Genomic DNA, 18,367 nt, shown 5'->3' with positions numbered 1-18,367 from the left:
CCTGGTAAGATGTTTGACTTCGTTGCTGTAATTAGGTAAGTGTGACTTTGTAAAGTGCTGCTGCGATCATAGGGAGTGCCTAGATGTATGAGCTGGGGTGATGTCGGGCAGTGCAAGTACAGGTGGGGCACCTGAGAAGCTTCCTGAAGTTTCCCTGGGAGCTCTGGAAGGAAGTGCTAGATGGAGCCACCAGGTCAGGTATGAAGGAAGGCTTGGCCAAGGATGCATGGGATGGAGGCCTTGAGCCAAGGTAAGAAACAAGGGTAGTAAATAAATAGACCACCATATCCTCAACTCCTGGAGTCTCTATGTTCTCATCTTCTTTATAGACCACTCTGACAGAGGAAGCATGGGTGAGTAGGAGACCCCAACCCTACCTGGCTAGTTGGGGTTCCACGTACCTTTGGACCCTGTGAATAGCAACTCATCCGTGGCATCCAGGCAGAGGATGGGCTTGGTGTGGCCTTCGGCCATGGAGACGCACTGCAGTGGGGCTGTCCGTGCACCCTTGGCTCCTCCAACCGGGGAGATGATGCCCCTTCCCAGGAGAGAGGGAGAGACGGCATGCTCATCAGCCAGTGAGACCGTGGCCAGGCTGATCAAGGCACGTGTGTGGGACGGGAACAGGGCGGGGAGGGGATGAGGACCTCATAACAGAGACTTTAAGGACTTCAGCCAAATTCCACCAAGGTCTGAGAGCCAAGAATGGGCTACAGAGTGGAGATGGCCTGTCTTAATCAGCAATCTGTCAGTTGCCATCCTGGGCACTTCTGGGCAAGCAAACCCTGTGCTAGGCACAGCTAGAAGGTGCAGGAGGTGGGGGCTCTGTCCACAGAGAGTTCCCATCTGACAACGTCTGACCCAGATCCTGAGACGTGAATGCACCTGGGTCCAGTTGGGCAGGGCACAGGCCCGGGGGCTGGAACTGGGCCCTACAGCTTCCACCAGAAGCTGCACGCTGCTTTAGTTAACCAAGTGTGAGGGAGGGGTGCTGAGAGGGAGGGGTGCTCAGGCCGCCACTCCCATGCACCCTGATCCCAGTAAACCCTTCTGCCAGTGACTGCCTCTGGGGCTGGCATCTTCCGAGCAGAGAGCCATGTGCACACATACACACCCCTGCCGGACCAATGGGGCCAAACCTGTGACTGGCATTTACAAAGGGCCAAATCCCTTAGGGGCCAGCTTGGCTTTGGGGTAGGAGGTTTGGGGCTCTCTGGAATGGGGCTGTATGAACCCGGAATGACACCTCCTCGCTCCCACGATGCTGGGGCAGGGAGAACGAGGCCGGCCCAAGTGAGTGTGAGGATTCTGACACATCCAGCTTCCTGAGGTTCTGAGGATGATTTATTTTCTCAGTGAGCGTCTTCTGGGATGAGACCCTGGCTGAGTTATGTCTGAAAATATATCCTAGCTTTGTTTCTTTTCCCAAGAGAACGCTGCTCCCGACAGTGACTCTGTGGCCAAGGGTCTACTGAAATGATCAAGGTTTTGCCTGTGGTGCTTCTGGCACAGCTCCCCCCAGACTCTGCCAGGCCCACCCTTGAGGATGGTGGTCGGATATGTCCAGCTGCCAGCCGGGTGCCACACATGCACAAATAGCCCCCAAGCTGCCCCAGCGCTCCGCTTCTGACAATGGTTTGGCTTCGCTGCATGGCCATAGAACTATGTCAAAGGGATCACGCTCCCCCCGATGACAGCCTGGCCAGCTGGCTAACATCTTGTGGTGGCAAAGCCTCATGACCCGCAGTAAACCACACGTCGACACCCAGGGCTGGAGGCTCAAGGAGCTGAGACAGCCTGCCAGGAGAGCCCAGGAAGCTCTCAGCCCATGAGGGGCCCTTGGCTGCCAAGGGCTTGGGCCCCCAGGTCCTGAGTCTTACTCCTCATTGTGGGGTGTGGTGCTGGGTTGGCAGGGAGAACCAGCCTCCAGCCATCCCACAGGCTAAGGGAAGGAGAGGTACCCGCACATGTATGTGCCAAGAGGTGTAGGCAAGGGGTGCTGCCCCCATGGTGCCCCTCCCAGAGCCAGCGTCTGAAGGGCTCACCCCCAGCACAAGCTGAGGGAATCAGAGGACCCAGAGCACACCACCGGCACCCCCAAAAGAAGCAGCCCTCAGCATTTCCCCTGCCTTCCAGTTGTGGAGAACTCAGCCCCAGCCCAGCATCCCCTAGGCCTCCATGCTGCACCCCTCCCTGCCCAGGTGAGGAGGGAGAAGAGAACAGGGCCTGCGACAAGCAACTGTGCACCCTCCCCAAGCCCCCAGCTCTGGCCGGCGCAGTCCAAGGCCTTGTGGCCACCCTGAGAGGGAGGAACCATGAGGGCGGGAACAAGTCTGGAGAGGGGGCAGCAGGGAGGGTAGTGGAGGGGCCGCATGCGGAGGACACGGGTGTCAGGCAGGAGGGATGCAGCGAGAGAGAGAGAGAAGAGGGTGCCGAGAGTGAGAGTGGGGAACCAAACACGAGAGACATTCTGTGTGTACCTCAGGACCTCCGACAAAGAGGAGTCGCTGTCATCAGACCTGGGGAGGGCAGAAAATTAGCTGGATTAGGGGGTGAGAGGAGACACACACAGAGGGACGCAGAGGCGGCAGCAGCGTGTGGGGTGGTCAGAGGGCAGGTTATTCTCTTCCAGGGGAGCAGAGACAGGCAGAGGAATGAGGGCCTCGGGAGAGCAGGGGAGGAGGTAGGTGGGCTGGTCTGGGAGCTGGGACTCTCCCCCAGGAGTGGGCCGCCAGGGTCTCTCGGCTTGTAGGGGAGGAGCAAGGACGGGGCCACGGGGAGACATGGGAGCACCAGCCCCACCCGTGGGGAGATGTTTCCGGGGCTGTTTGCTGGTTCCAAGCTCTCTGGCTGCCCCATCACACAAGCTGGGGGCACCTGCCCCACCCCAGCAATGCTTGTACCTGCCCAAGGCTGAAGGAAGCCATGCCTGATCCTACCCCTCCCTGGGAGCTGGCTTCTTCCAGCAATTCCTCAGGGGCTCACTTATTTACAAAGCCCACTATCCCCAGGGGGCCCCCTGGGACAGTGCCTAGAAGCTGGCTCTGCACCATGCACAGGCTCCAAGACCGGGACCACTGGACAAGACCAAGGCCTCCAGAAGACCACCAGGCTGGGATGGGCAGAGACCTGCCCCAATCCTTCCAAAAAGGGGACCTGCTGATTGTGACAACATGGAGATGGGCTAGAAGTGATCCACGGCTCTCCGCATAGCAGTCTGGGCCAAGATAGGTTTGGGGAAGGAGATGTCTGGGGTGCCAGGTCTGCAGGGCTCTGACTCCTGGGCTCAGCATTCATCGAGTAGTATTTTGACCCAGGAAGGGGCATTTCTGTGGGGAGGTGGGTAGGGTGGACATCAGGTACTAGATACAAGGACAAGTATTTTCTAGCATGAGACTCCCCTGAAGGACACAGCAGTGTCGTCCCTGGGGCAGGGAAGCATTCAGGGAGCTAAGAGAGGAGCCCTCTTGAGGGCTGCAGAGAGCAAAACAGGACCAGGGTGGGCCCAGCAATGCTGGGGAGCCCAGAGCAGCACATGGAGGATAGGGTCCTTCCCGTTCCTGAGGCACAGCAGGCAGGGGCTGGAAGTCCCAGGCTCTGAGTGCAATTCTGCCACTTTCTAGGTGAACATCCCTGGCTCCCTCTCTGAGTTTCATTTCCTCTTATGTGAAACAGGGAAGACAGTTCTCGTGGTTGTTTTACTGCCTAATGAAATCACATATATGAAAGCAGGTTGTAAAGCACAGGGAGAAAGCCTTCTGAATGCAGGGGAGGCTGTTAACATAAACCACACCGTTAGTCATTACAGTCTTGCATCAGGAGCTGTGCATATAGGTGGACCTGAACCTGCCTAAGGAAGGCAATTTGGGGGTCTGGTCTCTTTCTGCTGGAGAATACACAGAGTGGAGTGGCTGAAGCTGAAGGAAGGGGCTTCAAGCAGACCCAAAGCAGCAGCAGAGGTGGATTAAAGGGCAGCTCTGGAGAGCCCTCGGGCACCTGCCCCATGCGACCAGCCCGCCTGACTGCCCAGCCCCAATTCCTGTGGCCTCCTTCTTGCCCTCTCCTGAGGGCCTGGCATGCTCAGGGGAGAAGAAGGGCCCACGGTCAGTACAGGAAGGAGAGAAATGCCAGGACAGGGCATCAGGGCATCAGCTCTTGGCGGGGCTGGAACTTCAGGCTGGGGTTGGCTTGGCCGCCTGAGCCCTCCTCCAGCAAGGACCGTCCACAGGCTCCCCATTGCCACCTCGGTGCCCTCCCCGCCTTGCTCCTCAGCCCTGCTTACTTGTCCAGCGCTGACCCCTGGCTCTGATTACTGGTGAGACGAGAGAAGACATTTCGGTCATTGCGGGGCCGAGTGGGAGGGGATGATGGGGGTGTGAATCCCACATCTGTGGACCTGGTGAGTCGGGACAGAGGGCAGCCTGTTAGTGACCACCCCTGCCCACAGGCCCCCACTTGGTGCTGGGCTTCCACCTTCTGCCTTGGCTGTGAGGCCCGCAGGGCAGGGCCTGCTGTGCAGTATTCTCAGAGCTTAACACCCAATTAAACTCCTGGATGCTGTCTTTAAACATCAGTCCTCATCATTCGCAGATTCCATATTTGGGAATTCACCTATTTATTAAAATGTATTCGTGGTCAGGTGCGGTGACTCATGCCTGTAATCCCAGTAAATTGAAAGGCCGAGGTGGGAGGATTGCTTGAACTTAGGAGTTTGAGACCACCCTGGGCAACATGGAGAGACTTCAACTCTACAAAAAGTAAAAAAATTAGACGGGCATGGTGGTGCCTGCCTGTAGTTCCAGCTACTTGAGAGGCTAAGGCAGGAGGATCGCCTGAGCCTGGGAGGTGGAGACTGCAGTGAACCCTGATCGTGCCACTGTACTCCAACCTGGGTGATAGAGTAACACCCTATCTCTAAAAAGAAAAAAATCCTCCTGCCTCCCACCAAGGCAGGTGGCAAGAGGCCATCTTGAGCCCCTGCTTTCCCACTATTCCTTCCATGTGCCACCAAACCTCTGTGCATGGTTGGCTCCCTGGTAGTCCCTTCCTTTCCTTCCAGCTGGGTCCCTCCACTGCCATTGATCTCTTTTCCATTTCCTTCCTTCCTTCCTTCCTTCCCCCCTTCCCTCCCTCCCTCCTTTCCTCCCCACCTTCCTTCCTTCCTCCCTCCTCCTCCTTCCTCCCCTTCTTCCTTCCTTCCTTCCTCCCTCCTTCCCCCTTCTTCCTTCCTTCCTTCCTCCTCCTCCTTCCTCCTTCTTCCTTCCTTCCTTCCTTCTCCCCCTTCTTCCTTCCTTCCTTCCCCTCTCCTTTCCTCCTTTCTTCCTTCCTTCCTTCCTCCCTCCCTCCTTCCCTCCCCTTCTTCCTTCCTTCCTTCCCCCCTTCCTTCCTTCCTTCCTCCCTCCTTCCCTTCTTCCTTCCTTCCTCCCTTCCCTCCCCTTCTTCCTTCCTTCCTCCCTTCTTCCCTCCCTCCCCTCCCTCCTCCTTTCCTCCCCTCCTTTCTTCCTTCCTTCCTCCCTTTTTTTCTTTCCTTTTCTTTTTCTGAGATGGAGTCTACTTTTCATCCTGGGCTGGGTGCAATGCGTGATCTCAGCCACAACCTCTGCCTCCCAGGTTCATGCAATTCTCCTGCCTCAGCCTCCCAAGTAAGTGGGATTACAGGTGCATGCTGCCACACCCAGCCAATTTTTTTGTATTTCAGTAGAGACTGGGTTTCACCGTGTTGCCCAGGCTGGTCTTGAACTCCTGAGCTCAGGCAATCCACCCGCCTCAGCCTCCCAAAGTGCTAGGATTACTGGCATAAGCCACTGCATCTGGCCTTTCCTTTGAATTTCTAATCTCCTCTCACACGATAAGGCCTTAAAAAGACCTGAAAGCTCCCCAGAACCCATGGTCACGAAAAGGGGCTGAAGCACCTCACTGCAATGACTAATCCCAGCCACTACAAAGCCACTTGTATTGGATGCACATCAGCAAACAGTTTCCAGCACCTGGCTCGGCTATTCACTTTAAAGTGCATTATAGAAATTACATTTCTTTTTCTTTTTCTTTTCTTTTCTTTTTGTAGACAGAGTCTCGCTCTGTCACCCAGGCAGCAGTGCAGTGGCATGATCTCAGCTCACTGCAACCTCTGCCTCCCAGGATCAAACCATTCTCATGCCTCGGCCTCCCGAGTAGCTGGGATTACAGGCATGCACCACTATGTCTGGCTAATTTTTATATTTTTAGTAGAGATGATGTTTCACCGTATTGGCCAGGCTGGTCTCAAACTCCTGGGCTCAAGTGATCTGGCCATCTCCGCCTCCCAAAGTGCTGGGATTACAGGTGTGAGCCATCACGCCTGGCCCATTTCTTGAGTCCACACCTGACAGGGTGGGGAAGGGACCATTGGGTGAAGCTGAATGGCTCAGTCAAGCTGGCCCAGGTTATACTGTGCACAAGATGATCAACAGAGCAGAACATCACAGCCACTCATGAACCCAAGGACTAGACTGGTGGTGACTCTGGAGCAGATTCTAGAACACGATCTCACCTAATGGACTGCCCTCGGTCATAGGACTTCCTTCTCGTCAGCGGGGACGTCTCTGCGGCTCGAGACTGCCTGGGGCTGGAACAGAAGAGTCCAGTGAGGCCTAGACCCATCTCCACCCCTGCCCCAACCCACATTCCTGTTCCCGTCCTTACAAAGTGCTGCCCCGGGTAGGCAGGCTGACGGTGCGCGAGACCCTGTCCCGGTAATAGGGGTCTCGGACAGATAAGCCCACTCCATCCTCTTTGATCTCAACAAGGGAGGCCAGGGACTTGGTGATGTTCTTGGTGGAGATATCCAGTGGGGGACCCAGGCACTCGGCCGACACAGCTTTCATTTGGGCAGACAGCTTGGGTTCACTCTGGGAAAGGAAGAACAGGGTGGATCAACTTGCCCAAATGGCATGGCACATAAAGGGGAGCCAGGGGAAATTCTATGTTTTTTTCTTTTTTTTTAAACAGTGGTGCAAACCTGGCTCACGGCAGCCTCAACTTCCTAGGCTCATGTGATCCCCCTACTGCAGCCTCCTTGAGCAGCTGAGACTACAGGCACAGACACCATACCCAGATAATTTTTACATTTTTTTCTCTGTAGAGATAGGGTCTCGCCATGTTGTCCAGGCTGGTCTTGAACTCCTGGGCTCACAAAATCCTCTTGCCTCAGACTCCCAAAGTGCTGGGATTACAGGCATGAGCCACTACACCTAGCCCTCCCGGAAATTCTAACAAGAGAAATGATGCTGTCTTGGCCTAAGGTAGAAGACCTGATGGAAGGACCCAGACAGACATCACCTGTGTTCCACAGCTGCACTCTCAGGGTTTCTGGAGAATCCAGAGCAACTGAAATGGTTTCACTGCCCTTAGTTGGACTATGTAAACACAGAATGCCCAGCCTGACTTCTTTGCAGGTCACCAGCTAATCCGTTTACCTCAAAACTATGCATAATTTGCTATTCCCAGTCTGAAGCTTTTTCCCTCCTTGTCTCCTTAAAAAACCCTGCATCTTGCTTCAGTCTAATGAAACGGATCCCTCGCTATTAGGTAAATTTCCTTATTACTGACTCTCATATGGTAGAATTGACTGTGTGCACGTAAGATAACCAGACATGTAGAGGTAGGTTTTGACTCAGTGCATGAGGTAGAATCATGGGTGAGGGAAAGGGGATATTTTTGAAAAGCGGAGCCCCTAGTTATGGTGCTGTTGCTAGCAGGGTGGCAGCAGAGGCTAGCGGTCACTCGTCCACCTTCCACCCACCTCAGAAGGCATGGGCTGTAACAGGTTACCTATCTGGACAACCCCCAATTCCAGGCTAAATTTTCTTGGCACCTCCCTCCCAACTGGGGACAATATTGTATTATGGCTGAGGGACAGTAAGCAGGGAACAGGCTGTGGGGAGGCTGGCCCTGCTGCACCCACTGCCTGACTTCCAGCGGGGCTCACCTTGAACTTGAAATCATCATGGCTGGTGGACCCTTTCATGGTGAATGACTGGGAGAAGCTGAAGAAGAAGCAGAGAGAGTTCAGGATCCTGAGGAGCCCCCAAATTCAGGCTCAGCCCTGGGACCTATGGCAACTCCTCCCACCAGCCCCAGGTACATGCTGAGAGCCAGCCTCTCACTCCAGCTTGCAAACTCACCTCCCCTCAGAGAACTCTGAGATCTCCTCATCGGTGCTGGCATAGCCGTTCTCTGTGGGAGGGCAGGAGGGAGGGAAAGGGGTTGAGAAGCCTCATCCAAGTGTCAGGGGAGGGATGATGGTCTCCCTCCTATATCTCACCCACTGGAATCAGACCAGGGCTCCTGGTGGGGGTTAGGGGTGGTTCTGGGGGAGGTGAGGGCCTCCTGGGGGTCCGAGTTCGAGAGCACTGGAGTGCCAAGGAGCTGGCAGCTTCCACCCACCCCTGCCCGTACCCTGCTGCACATTGTAGATGAGGGCCTGCAGCTCGGGGTGAGCCTCGGCCTTCTCACGCAGGGCGTCCAGGAGCAGATGGTTCTGGGAGGAGCCTGCCATATCTGTCTGCCTCAGTCGGCCCTCCAGCAGCCGGATCTGGGCTTCCTTTTGTGCTACTTGCAGTCCCTGGGGGCAGGGAACAAAGCCTGGAGTTACCCTTCCTGACCTGGGGTTGAGGGTCCCCCATATCACACAACCTGCATCCCTCAAGACACCTTGGAGGGCTCCCTTCCAGCTCCCAACATCACCCTTGTACCTAGCACAGACCTGAGAGCGCCGCCAGCCCCCTTAGCTCCCACATACACACATTAAGTGACGGTCACCTTAGGACACACCCTATTATGGGCCAGGTTACGTCCTCCCAAAACTCATATTCATCTACAGCCAAGGAGAGAGGCCCCAGAAGAAACCAGCCCTGCCAACACCTGGCCCTTGGACTTCCTACCCTCCAGAACTGGGAGAAAATAAATCCCTTGTTTGAGGCTCCCAGTCTGGTACTTGGTTATGGCAGCCCTAGCAAACTCACAAAGTCCCCAGACACAAAGCAGAGCTGAGAGGAGCTCAGTGGGGCCCGGGGCAGGGGTCAGTCAGCAGAGTCTCCTGTCTCCTTCCAGAGTTACACAGATTCACACCATGTAGGGTCTGTCCCCAGAGACCACAGGCCCCAGGAGAGAAGGAGGCACATCCTCTGGTTAGCCCTCTGTCAAGGAGAGAGGAGAGGAGCCCAAGAAACGTCAAGGGACACCTGATGTTCTGGTGTAAACCCTCCTGGGTGGAATGTGGTCTGTCTGTCGTTCCCCTATACCCACATACACACACTTCTCCCTCCACCTCCAACAGACTCAAGCCCAGCACTGCTTTGGATAGGCTTGGGCCAGACACCCAGGGTCAACTTTAACAGAGGCCCTGCTGTGTGCCAGATGCCAGGCCACATCCCTTACACACAGCATCTCATTAAAGTCACACAGCAAGCTATAAGCTTGGTACGGTCATCCTCTCAGCTTTATGGCTGTGGCATGGGAGGTGCAGAGGTTAGGTGGCTTATCCTAGCCTGTGAGTGATGTAGGTGAGGAGGAGCCAGTCCCCTGGGCTTCACACTAGGGTATATCACAGAGGCATCTGTGCCCATAGAGACCCCTGCCCAGGTACACTCCCAGCTTACCTTGTCAATGGATGCCTTGAGGAAGTTGTCTAGCAGGAGGCGGGCTTCAGCCAGGGAGCAGGAGCTGATGACCACGGATGTGTCTGTGGAGTCCAGCTCCTCCTAGGACCGGGAGGCAGAGAGCCCCGTCGCCTGGGGCTGCCCCTGCCACCCACTTCTCCCGCCTCTGCCCCACCAGGCCCAGCCTTGCAGATACCTTGGTCTCCTCTAGCTGCACGATGGTGGCCTGGCAGTCGGTGATGCTATCATTGATGTAGTCAATGTTGGCTGCCAGGACCTCGATCTCCTCGGCCAGCTCCTGTAGCCCCTTCTCTTCCTCGGGGCTCTCAGCCTGCAGCCGCTCCCGCTTCTTCCGCAGTGCCTCCTGCAGGAGGAACAGCTCCTCCCTTTTCTGGGGTCAGAGGGGAGGGCGGTGATTGTGATGAAGGAGAGGCCTCAGGTAGCTGCCTAGCCCTGCCCATAGCTCCCACCACAGGCTGGCCTGTGAGGTCCCCCCAGCACCTCGGGATTCCAGAGCAGGCACAAGGAGCAGAGGGAGGTGGGGCGGGGAAAGGTTTGAAGAGCCAGAGAAGTTGGAGGTGACAGAGGATAGGCAGAGGGGTGGGATGGGAGAGAAGGGGGAGGCAGGGTTCACCTTGATGAGTCGCTCCATGTCAGCCTCCAGGTTGACAATGGTCATTCTCTGCATGACGATGTCGATGATCCGTCGCTCCAGGGACTGCCACTTGAGCCTTGCTGCCTTACTGAAGCTCTGGCTGGCCCCCTTCTTCTGGAACTTCTTTCTAGGAGACATAGGCAAAGGGGATTGGATGGGGCTCCTTTTAACCTCTACAGCCCCACTGAACCCCCTACCTGGAGCTGACAGCCACGGGGACCCAGAGCACCCCCAAGAGCTTCCCTCTTCCTCACCCTGGTCCTGCCCCCTATTCCCACCCCCTCTGCCCACCAGGCCAGAGGACTGCCAGTCCACTTTACCGGGCAGGCCGGGTGCCATTGACAGTGGGCGCAGGGTGGTCCCCCAAGAAGTGGTTGATTTTGCGGTTCCACTGGCGCACGATGCTGGAGACAGAGCGGGCCCCTGATTCAGCCTCAGATGAGGTAGTGCTGGCCGACACCTCGGCCCCAGAGTCCAGCATGGGTGGCTTTAGTCCTGCACGCCCTGCCACCCGCTCAGACATGGGCTTGGCCAGGCGCCTCAGTGCAGAAACCTGGGGCAGCAGGGAGAAAAGAGGGAGCCGGTGAGCTGGGTGGCCTGGAGCCACACAGAAGGGCCCAGGTTGGGGTGCCAGGCAGCAGGGACACAGAGGCTGCTCTGTGCTGGACTGGGCTTGGGCTGCAAAAGGGCCAAGGGATCTCTGTTTGATGTGACGTGAACACAAAAGAGGCTGTCACCTTCTTTTTTTTTTAATGCACAGCTCAGGCATCTGGGAATAGGCCTGCAGTCTGCCCTGCAGCCTGAGCTCTTGTTGAGAAAGGCCCTTCTAATAGGTTGGACACAATTTCGACACCAACTACACTTGCTGAATGGAAGTAGGGAGAGCCAGGGCCATAAGCAGGGCTTGCTTCCTCTCCCTGCCAGCTCTGGCAGAACTGGGAAATGCTTCCTTTACTCCACCACGAGGAAGTTGGAGGTCCAAAAGAGAAGGTAAGCAACGCACGCACGCACACTTGCACGCACACATGTGCAGCAGGGCCAAGGCCTCGTCAGCCCCTCCAGTGAGCTCACCTCCTGGGTCTTCCTCCTCAGGACCATCTCCTGCTGCCGCTTCTGGGACTCCAGAGCTCGGATCTGAAACTGTGGGAGACAGAAGAGGGCTGGGCTCCACACTCAGACACCTCAGCCCTCTCTGTGCATAGGCTGGCTAGCTCTGTAGTTGAAAGCCTGGGCTTCAGGGTGATTCTCATGCAGCCAAACTCTTGATAAAGTGGGACCCAGAGTTGAGCTCCCCTCCCCAGAGGTTGCAGTGAAGTCTGCTTTCTCCACAAGGGCAATTTCCTTAGCCTCTTCTTCCCTCCAATGAGGAAGAATCCTGGAGCAGAGGGCTCAGCCCTACTGGGACTTCTCTGCAGGGCCTGAAGCTGCACATTTCCGGCTTGCTGGTCACCTTGAGCAAGTTCTTTCCCCTCTCCAGGGCTCAAGTCCCTCCTCTTAACTAAATGTGGGGGCTGGACCAGAAGCCACAGGGTCTCATCTTTCTCTGACATGCTGCACTGTCCTCCAAGCACGACCACTACCACTTAGGACAGTGGAGATTAAGGCCTGCTTGGTCAGGAGGGGCAGCCAGGTGCACCAGGAGGCTGGCTAGGGCCAAAGGCTCCTTGGAGGCTCAAGGGCCACCCCTCACCTCCTGTCGTCGCTGCTCCTTCTTGAGCTGTGCGATCTCCCGGTTCCTCTTGGTCTCCACTAGCCGCCGCCGCTGCTGCTCCTCACGCATCTGCTTCATCAGGGCCACCTGGGATGGGCAGAGGTGATGGTGGTGAGACAGGACTGGGAGGCAGGTGGCCCACACTCTCCAGGGAGGGGCCAGCTCTGAGGGCATGGAGCAGGGACAGTGGCGAGCCAGGCAACCCTGGCTTAGGGCCTCGGGGTCTGAAGTGAGGGGTTCTACCTCCCACTCCTCCATAGGAGCTGAAGCCATCTGGGCAACCTGCCAAAAGGAGTGGCCTCACAGCCAGCCCAGCAGTGCAGGTGCCCCACTCCGCAGGGCCCAACTGTGGCCCTCGCTGCTTGGAATGCCACAGCCCCTGGTGGCCCTCACCCACAGCCACTGTCCTGTGGCCATTCCAGAAACAGTCTGGGTTGCTGGAGGCAGCTAATCCTCTTCCCTACTGAAGGCTGAGCTGCAGACAGGGCTGAGGTGAAGGTCAGGGCCCTCTTGGCCAGGCTCATGGTGACAGCAATAAAAACCACCATTATTTACTGAGATCCGGCTATATGCCAGGCACCCTCCTCATGACAATCATGAGAGAGACGTTATCGTTCCTGTTTTATAAACAAGGAAATGAGCCTCAGAGAGACAAAAGGGCTTAAAGTCATAAAACTAGTAATAGATGGCCTATTCCGAAAACAAATCATTGCCTTCCAGTCGGCTTTTCCTGCAGCCCCAGGGATGGCTCCATGGTAAGTCAGCAAAGCTAGGGACCAAGCACAGAGAACCTGGACCCCAGAGTTGTTGGAAATGTAGCCAAAGGCACAGAGAGCACCATTAGTGTGGCCGGACGCAACTCTATGTGCTGGGAGGCCACTGACCTGGGGCCCTGTGGCATCTGCCTCCCTATTCCTGGTGCCCAGAACATACAAGTGTAATGTACACAGGGTTTTGGACACCTTCCAAGTGACAGGGGCATGAGAAACACATGACAGTTGATCCTTCCTCTGCCACTGAAGCCTCGGACATCACCAGGAATGTCATCAATCTGCCCTGCCCTCAGAACAGTCAAGAAAGGAAACAGGCCGAGCGCGGTGGCTCACACCTGTAATCCCAGCACTAGCACTTTGGAGGCTAAGGTGGAAAGAATGCTTGATTCTAGGAGTTCAAGATCAGTCTGGGCAACATAGTGAGACTCTGTCTCCACCAAAAATAATACAAAAACTAGCCTGGTATGGTGGTGTGTGCCCATAGTCCCAGCTACTCAGGAGGCTGAGGTAGGAGGATTGCTTAAGCCCAGGAGGTTGAGGCTGCAATGAGCTGTGTTAGCGCCACTGCACTCCAGCCCAGGCAACAGAGCAAGACTCTGCCTTTAAAACAAAACAAAACAAAAGAGAGAGAAAGAAGAAGGAAATGGCATGAGGGAGTGGGTTAATGGCCAGCAGGGTCAGCTTCTCTCTGGGAGGGTGGGAGGACAGGCAGGCTCTGTTGGGGTGAATCTGCAGAGAATAGGAGGGATTGCTTGCTGTTGGGGCTGTGGGGTCCAGAATGAGTGTTCTCCAAAAGGACTAGAAGAACAAGCCAGACCCTTGGCTAAAAGTGGACCTGAAAACTCCAGCATCCCAGGAGCTGTGTGCAAACCCAAGGTGTCAGGTATCTTCTGGGGTCAGGAGCTTAAGGATTCCTGGGGAGGTGCTATGTCTTCCTGGTCAAAGACCCATCCAGCTGACTTTGCATGTGTGGCCAAACTCCATGGTGGCTACCACAGAGGCAAAGGTCTCAGAACAGGTGAGCACATTCCAGGCACACGACAAGCAGAAACAGGCCATGGTACCCGGGACTAGCATCACTCCACAGGTTTAAGGTAGAAGGCATTGTGGCCTCTCTCTGAGAGACGCTGTGGCTGCAAGCTCCACCCCAGTTCCATTCTGTGAATCGCTGGGGCCCTGTAGCTGAACAGCCATGGGAGGATTCTGGGGCACTGGCTCTCACAGTGTCTGGTTTGAATCCTTGGCTGCTGCACCCTCTGTCCCTCCAACAGAAAGCCTGGGCCCTTCCTGGGATGACCCAAGGGTGTTCCTCTCAGGTTCTAGCTCTGGGTTCATAAGAGCACGGTCAATGTGGACAGAGCCGGGCACGTGGCTGAAGGAGCTCAGCAATCCAGGGACTGAAACACAGGTCTACACATGAGCCTTCTGTCAGATGCATCTTGGCGTTATATTATTTGCCCGGCTTCAGAGCCATATAAGCATCTTCCCTCATGAGGCTCTCCAGGGCCTCTGCAGCTGAGACGTGAGCTGGCCAGGACAGGATGGGGTATTCTGCAGAGGCACCAGCCGGGAACCCCCAGGGAGACAGAGTAGGGACGCACATAAGCGCACCACAGAAGTGCTCCAGAAGCTGCTGCAGAATGTGCAGGCCCCTGGTGGGAGTGCTGTTCCACCTGAGATAATGAAGGCCCACCAGTCCCTCCCTGCTAATGAGCAGGTGCCTGGGGCCCTTGGGTGATCTGGGTACTTGAGTCCACACTAGAGTCTCAACACACCACAGGGTGAACACACTGAAGGACATGGTGCAAATGGGGGCTCCTTGGGGCTAGCCCAGGCCATGCAGATATGAGCACAGCAAGGCGGTGACTTCTCCACTCTGGTCAGGCTGATGAAGCCTCCAGACCTGCAGCCCAGGCTTGGGGACAGAGCCTGCCCAGGTGAGGTGGCTGGGCCTCAATGACAGCTATGGGTCCACCTCTTCTCAGAATCTACATCAGCCACCACTGCATTGCCTCTCTCCTCTGCATACTGAGTCGGCCGGGAGGGTGTAGCTACCGATGACTCCTAGATGCCCCATCAGCCTCAAGCACCGGGGAGCTCCCCTTCCCTACATCTCTGTCCCCAAGGCCAGCCCTTCACAGCTTGCTGGGGCTGCCACCCGTGCCCAGGGCTTAGCCCAGGGCTGTGGGGATCTGGGCTCTACTGAGGGCTGAGGGTCAGAGCAGGCAGGAATGTAGGGCTTGGAAGGCCCAGAGGGAGCGAGGACTGAAAGGGAGCATGGATCTGCTGAGCCCCAGGCGAGAGCCAGAACACACCAGACACCGGAAACACAAGCCTGAGCCCCGAAGTCAGAAGAGCAGGGGCAGACCCCAGGTCCCAGAGACTAGAGCACTCTGAGTGGTGGCAAAGTAGAAAAGGGAGGCGCTGTGCCACCCGCAACACACAGTGGCTTGGGAGCCAGAGAACTGAGTTCAAATCCCAGTGCTACCTCTTGGAAGCTGGAATTAACTTCTCTGAGCCTCACTTTCTCATATATAAAAGAATAATAATAGACTTCTTTCATGAGGTTCTTCTAAGGACTGAATGTGATCATGCATGTGAGATGACTAGTTTGGAGCCTGGTCATAGTAAATGTTCAAATGATGACAACTGTTACTATCATCATTCAGAGCCAGGTCGCACCAAATGAGAGGCCTCCTGTGCGCTTTGTGCAGACCCGAAGCAAGTGTGCTGCGGCCTCCCCAACAGGAGGCAGCACCGAGTGGGGTCCCCTGAAATCCTCACCTGCCCTGAACATGACCCTGTGCACCCCAGCATCCCTGCACACTAGCCCCACTACTGGGGCAGGTTGTTTCGCCTTGGATGATGCACTTAGCTAAGAGGACCGTGTCAAGGGTCAAGACAGGGTCAAACTAGGTAATGCTGTGTATGGAGAAGAGAATCCACACTTGACGGCAATTATTATTTTTACCATGGTGAGTGGATTCTAAGAAGATGTCACATGCACTCCAGGTCCCACTCCTCACACCCTCGACCCCTACCTTGGCCTTCTTCATCTCAGCCACCTCGGCCTGTAGCTTCTTCAGCTCCCTCTCATAGCGCGACTGGTTCTTGAGCAGCCGGGCGTGCTCCTTCTGGGCGGCCTGCAGCTTCTGCAGGTCCCGGTTCATCTCCCGCAGCCTCTTCTCGTAGTCTGCCTTGATCTTGTTGGCCTTCTCCTCCGTGTAGCACTCCATGGTGCCTGAGAGCAACAAGAAGCAGCTGTTGGTGCTGAGTCCCTAAGGGCTCCCACTAAATATAGGGACATCAAGGGGGAACACAGGAAGCCTCTGTTCCAGTCCCATTGTATGACCTCGGGCAACTCATACCCCTCTCTGAGCCTGTTGCATCATTTGAATGAGGGGTTAAGACTAGTCGATGCCCAAGGCCCCTTCCTGCTCTGACATCCTATTGAAATGGGCAGGGGTGTTTTCATCTTGGATCTCTGAAGCCCTGGTCCCCAGCTTCCCATGAGGGTCCTGTAGCTCACTCATGCTGGCTGGGTTCTGACCCATGATCCAGTGTTGGAGGAAAGAGCTGGGGTCCGTGGGAAGGGGAAGAGTTAGCAAGAGAAGACAGAATGGTGTGGGCCAGGGCAGAAGGAATAAGCTGATTCTCCACTCTTGGCCTCTCCTACCAGAACTACCAACAGACATCTCCAACTTAACAGGTACAAAACCCAACTCCTCATTCCTACCCCTCTCCCATCTCAGTACACAGCATCATGCTCCTTCCAGAAGCTCACACCCTGAGGCATCCTTGGCTCCCCTCTCCCTCACATCCGCCTCCCAGCAATCAAAGTCTTCTGGCTCAACCTGCAAAATATATCCAGAATCTGACTTCTCACTACCTCCTAAGCCACCTCTCCTGGGATCTTTAGTAGAACAGTTTCCTAAGTGGTCTCCAGTTTCCACTTTCACTCCCCCATGCAGCAGCCAGAGTAGTCTTTTAAAAATGCTTTTAAATTTGGTATCATGTAGCTCTCTTGAAACGCCACACATCCCGTCTCCTCAGAGTATAAGGCAACCTCTTTATAATGACATTTCTTCTCCAACCTGTCCCCTCTCACTGTGCTCTAGCCATCCTGGTCCCCTCATCATTCTACCAAAATGTCAGGCACATGGCAGCCTTATGGCCTTGGCATCTCCTGTTCCCTCTGCCTGGGACGCTCTTCCCCTGGTTGGTGCTGCTCTAGCACTATCACCTCCTTCGAGTCTTTGCTCAGTAAAGTCTTCACGACCATCCTTTAAAAAACTCCAATTCGGCCAGGTGGAGTGGCTCACGCCTGTAATCCCAGCACTTTGGGAGGCTGACACAGGCAGATCACAAGGTCAGGAGTTCAAGACCAGCCAGGTCAATATAGTGAAACCCTGTTTCTACTAAAAATACAAAAATTAGCTGGGCATGGTGGTGGGTGCCTGTAGTCCCAGCTACTTGGGAGGCTGAGGCAGGAGAATCATTTGAACCCGGGAGGCAGAGGTTGCAGTAAGCCAAGATCACGCCACTGCACTCCAGCCTGGGTGACAGAATGAGATTCTGTCTCAAAAAAAAAAAAACAAAAAACAAAACAAAACTCCAACTCACTCTTCAGCAGTTCCTGTTCCCCTTCCTGGCTATACTTATGACCATCTGACACCCTACAGATTCTGTTCTTTCTTTTATGTCTGTCTTTCCCCACTAGAATGTACGCTGCACGAGAGCAGGGATTTTGTCCACTCCAATATCTCTAGCACTAGGACAATGTCTGCTCTATAAGACATATTCAACATGTGTTTGCTGAATAAGCACATCAATGAACGAATAAATAAAAAATGGAATGAATGGGCTGAAGAGCAGCATAATGAAGATAGAATGCAAGAACGTTTACAAACAGGTCCAAAGGAAAAGACCCAAGGAACTGACTGCAGGAGGAAAGGCTGGGAATGTCATGTTCGTGTGCCTAGGTATATAAAGAATTCTAATACGTGACATGATAGCAAACAACGATAACAACAATAACAACAACAACAACAACAAATCAATTTAGAATGTTTCATAGGAACTAGGGTTAGACATAAGAACCTTTAACTGTGGGTCAAAGGGCCAAAGTCAAAGGTTGGGAAGTCCCTTGCCTAGAAGGCCAGGATAACCCCAACACGCCAGCTGCTTTTGACAGAGGAGGGGCTCAGGGGAAAGGGAGGGTCCGGATGGGGTGGAGGGGCGTGGCGCTGGCCTCACTGAGGTTCTGCAGCACGCGGTCGCGCTCCAGCTGTGTGTCTCGGATCTTGTTCTGCAGCAGAATCAGCTTTTCCTCATACTGGTGCTTGAGAGTCTGCAGCCGCCGCTGGCTGTTCTCCAGTTCGTCGATCAGCTTCTGCTTGATTTCGATCTCACAAGTCAGGTCGGCCAGGTCCGCCTGGAAGTTCACCTCTATAGGGGCACAGAGAGGCCCAGCCCAGCGTTAGGGTGAGGGGCAAAATGGGGAGCAGATGTGCCAGTCTTGGGGAGCTGGGACCCTCTTTTGGTCAGCCACAACCAATCAGTGACCAGAGAGCAAAAGGATAAATCCCAA

At 55.2% G+C, this 18,367-nt stretch overlaps 1 protein-coding gene across 10 annotated transcripts in view; it reads right to left on the bottom strand.

Moving 5' to 3' along the window:
- KIF21B (kinesin family member 21B) overlaps nucleotides 1–18,367 on the bottom strand; it is a 75,151-nt gene that overhangs the window by 31,186 nt on the left and 25,598 nt on the right. For 7 of the 10 annotated variants that reach the window (XM_021928815.2, XM_031657288.1, XM_021928794.2 and 4 more), the window contains 16 exons: nucleotides 18,034–18,225; nucleotides 15,819–16,018; nucleotides 11,984–12,091; nucleotides 11,365–11,433; nucleotides 10,614–10,846; nucleotides 10,273–10,420; nucleotides 9,835–10,029; nucleotides 9,639–9,740; nucleotides 8,437–8,602; nucleotides 8,163–8,214; nucleotides 7,967–8,024; nucleotides 6,682–6,887; nucleotides 6,530–6,604; nucleotides 4,283–4,396; nucleotides 2,481–2,519; nucleotides 402–538 (listed from right to left, as the gene is read on the bottom strand). In XM_021928815.2, coding sequence (XP_021784507.2) covers nucleotides 402–538; nucleotides 2,481–2,519; nucleotides 4,283–4,396; nucleotides 6,530–6,604; nucleotides 6,682–6,887; nucleotides 7,967–8,024; nucleotides 8,163–8,214; nucleotides 8,437–8,602; nucleotides 9,639–9,740; nucleotides 9,835–10,029; nucleotides 10,273–10,420; nucleotides 10,614–10,846; nucleotides 11,365–11,433; nucleotides 11,984–12,091; nucleotides 15,819–16,018; nucleotides 18,034–18,225 — 2,094 coding nt within the window. The remainder of the gene's footprint in view (nucleotides 1–401; nucleotides 539–2,480; nucleotides 2,520–4,282; nucleotides 4,397–6,529; nucleotides 6,605–6,681; nucleotides 6,888–7,966; nucleotides 8,025–8,162; nucleotides 8,215–8,436; nucleotides 8,603–9,638; nucleotides 9,741–9,834; nucleotides 10,030–10,272; nucleotides 10,421–10,613; nucleotides 10,847–11,364; nucleotides 11,434–11,983; nucleotides 12,092–15,818; nucleotides 16,019–18,033; nucleotides 18,226–18,367) is intronic. The other 3 variants (XM_021928819.2, XM_031657292.1, XM_021928795.2) reach the window with 1 other exon arrangement.

Source organism: Papio anubis, chromosome 1 (genome assembly GCF_008728515.1).
Source record: "Papio anubis isolate 15944 chromosome 1, Panubis1.0, whole genome shotgun sequence".
Classification (NCBI taxonomy): domain Eukaryota; kingdom Metazoa; phylum Chordata; class Mammalia; order Primates; family Cercopithecidae; genus Papio; species Papio anubis.
Note: the sequence above shows the minus strand (reverse complement) of the source record. Positions and strands in the feature narration are given on the sequence as shown.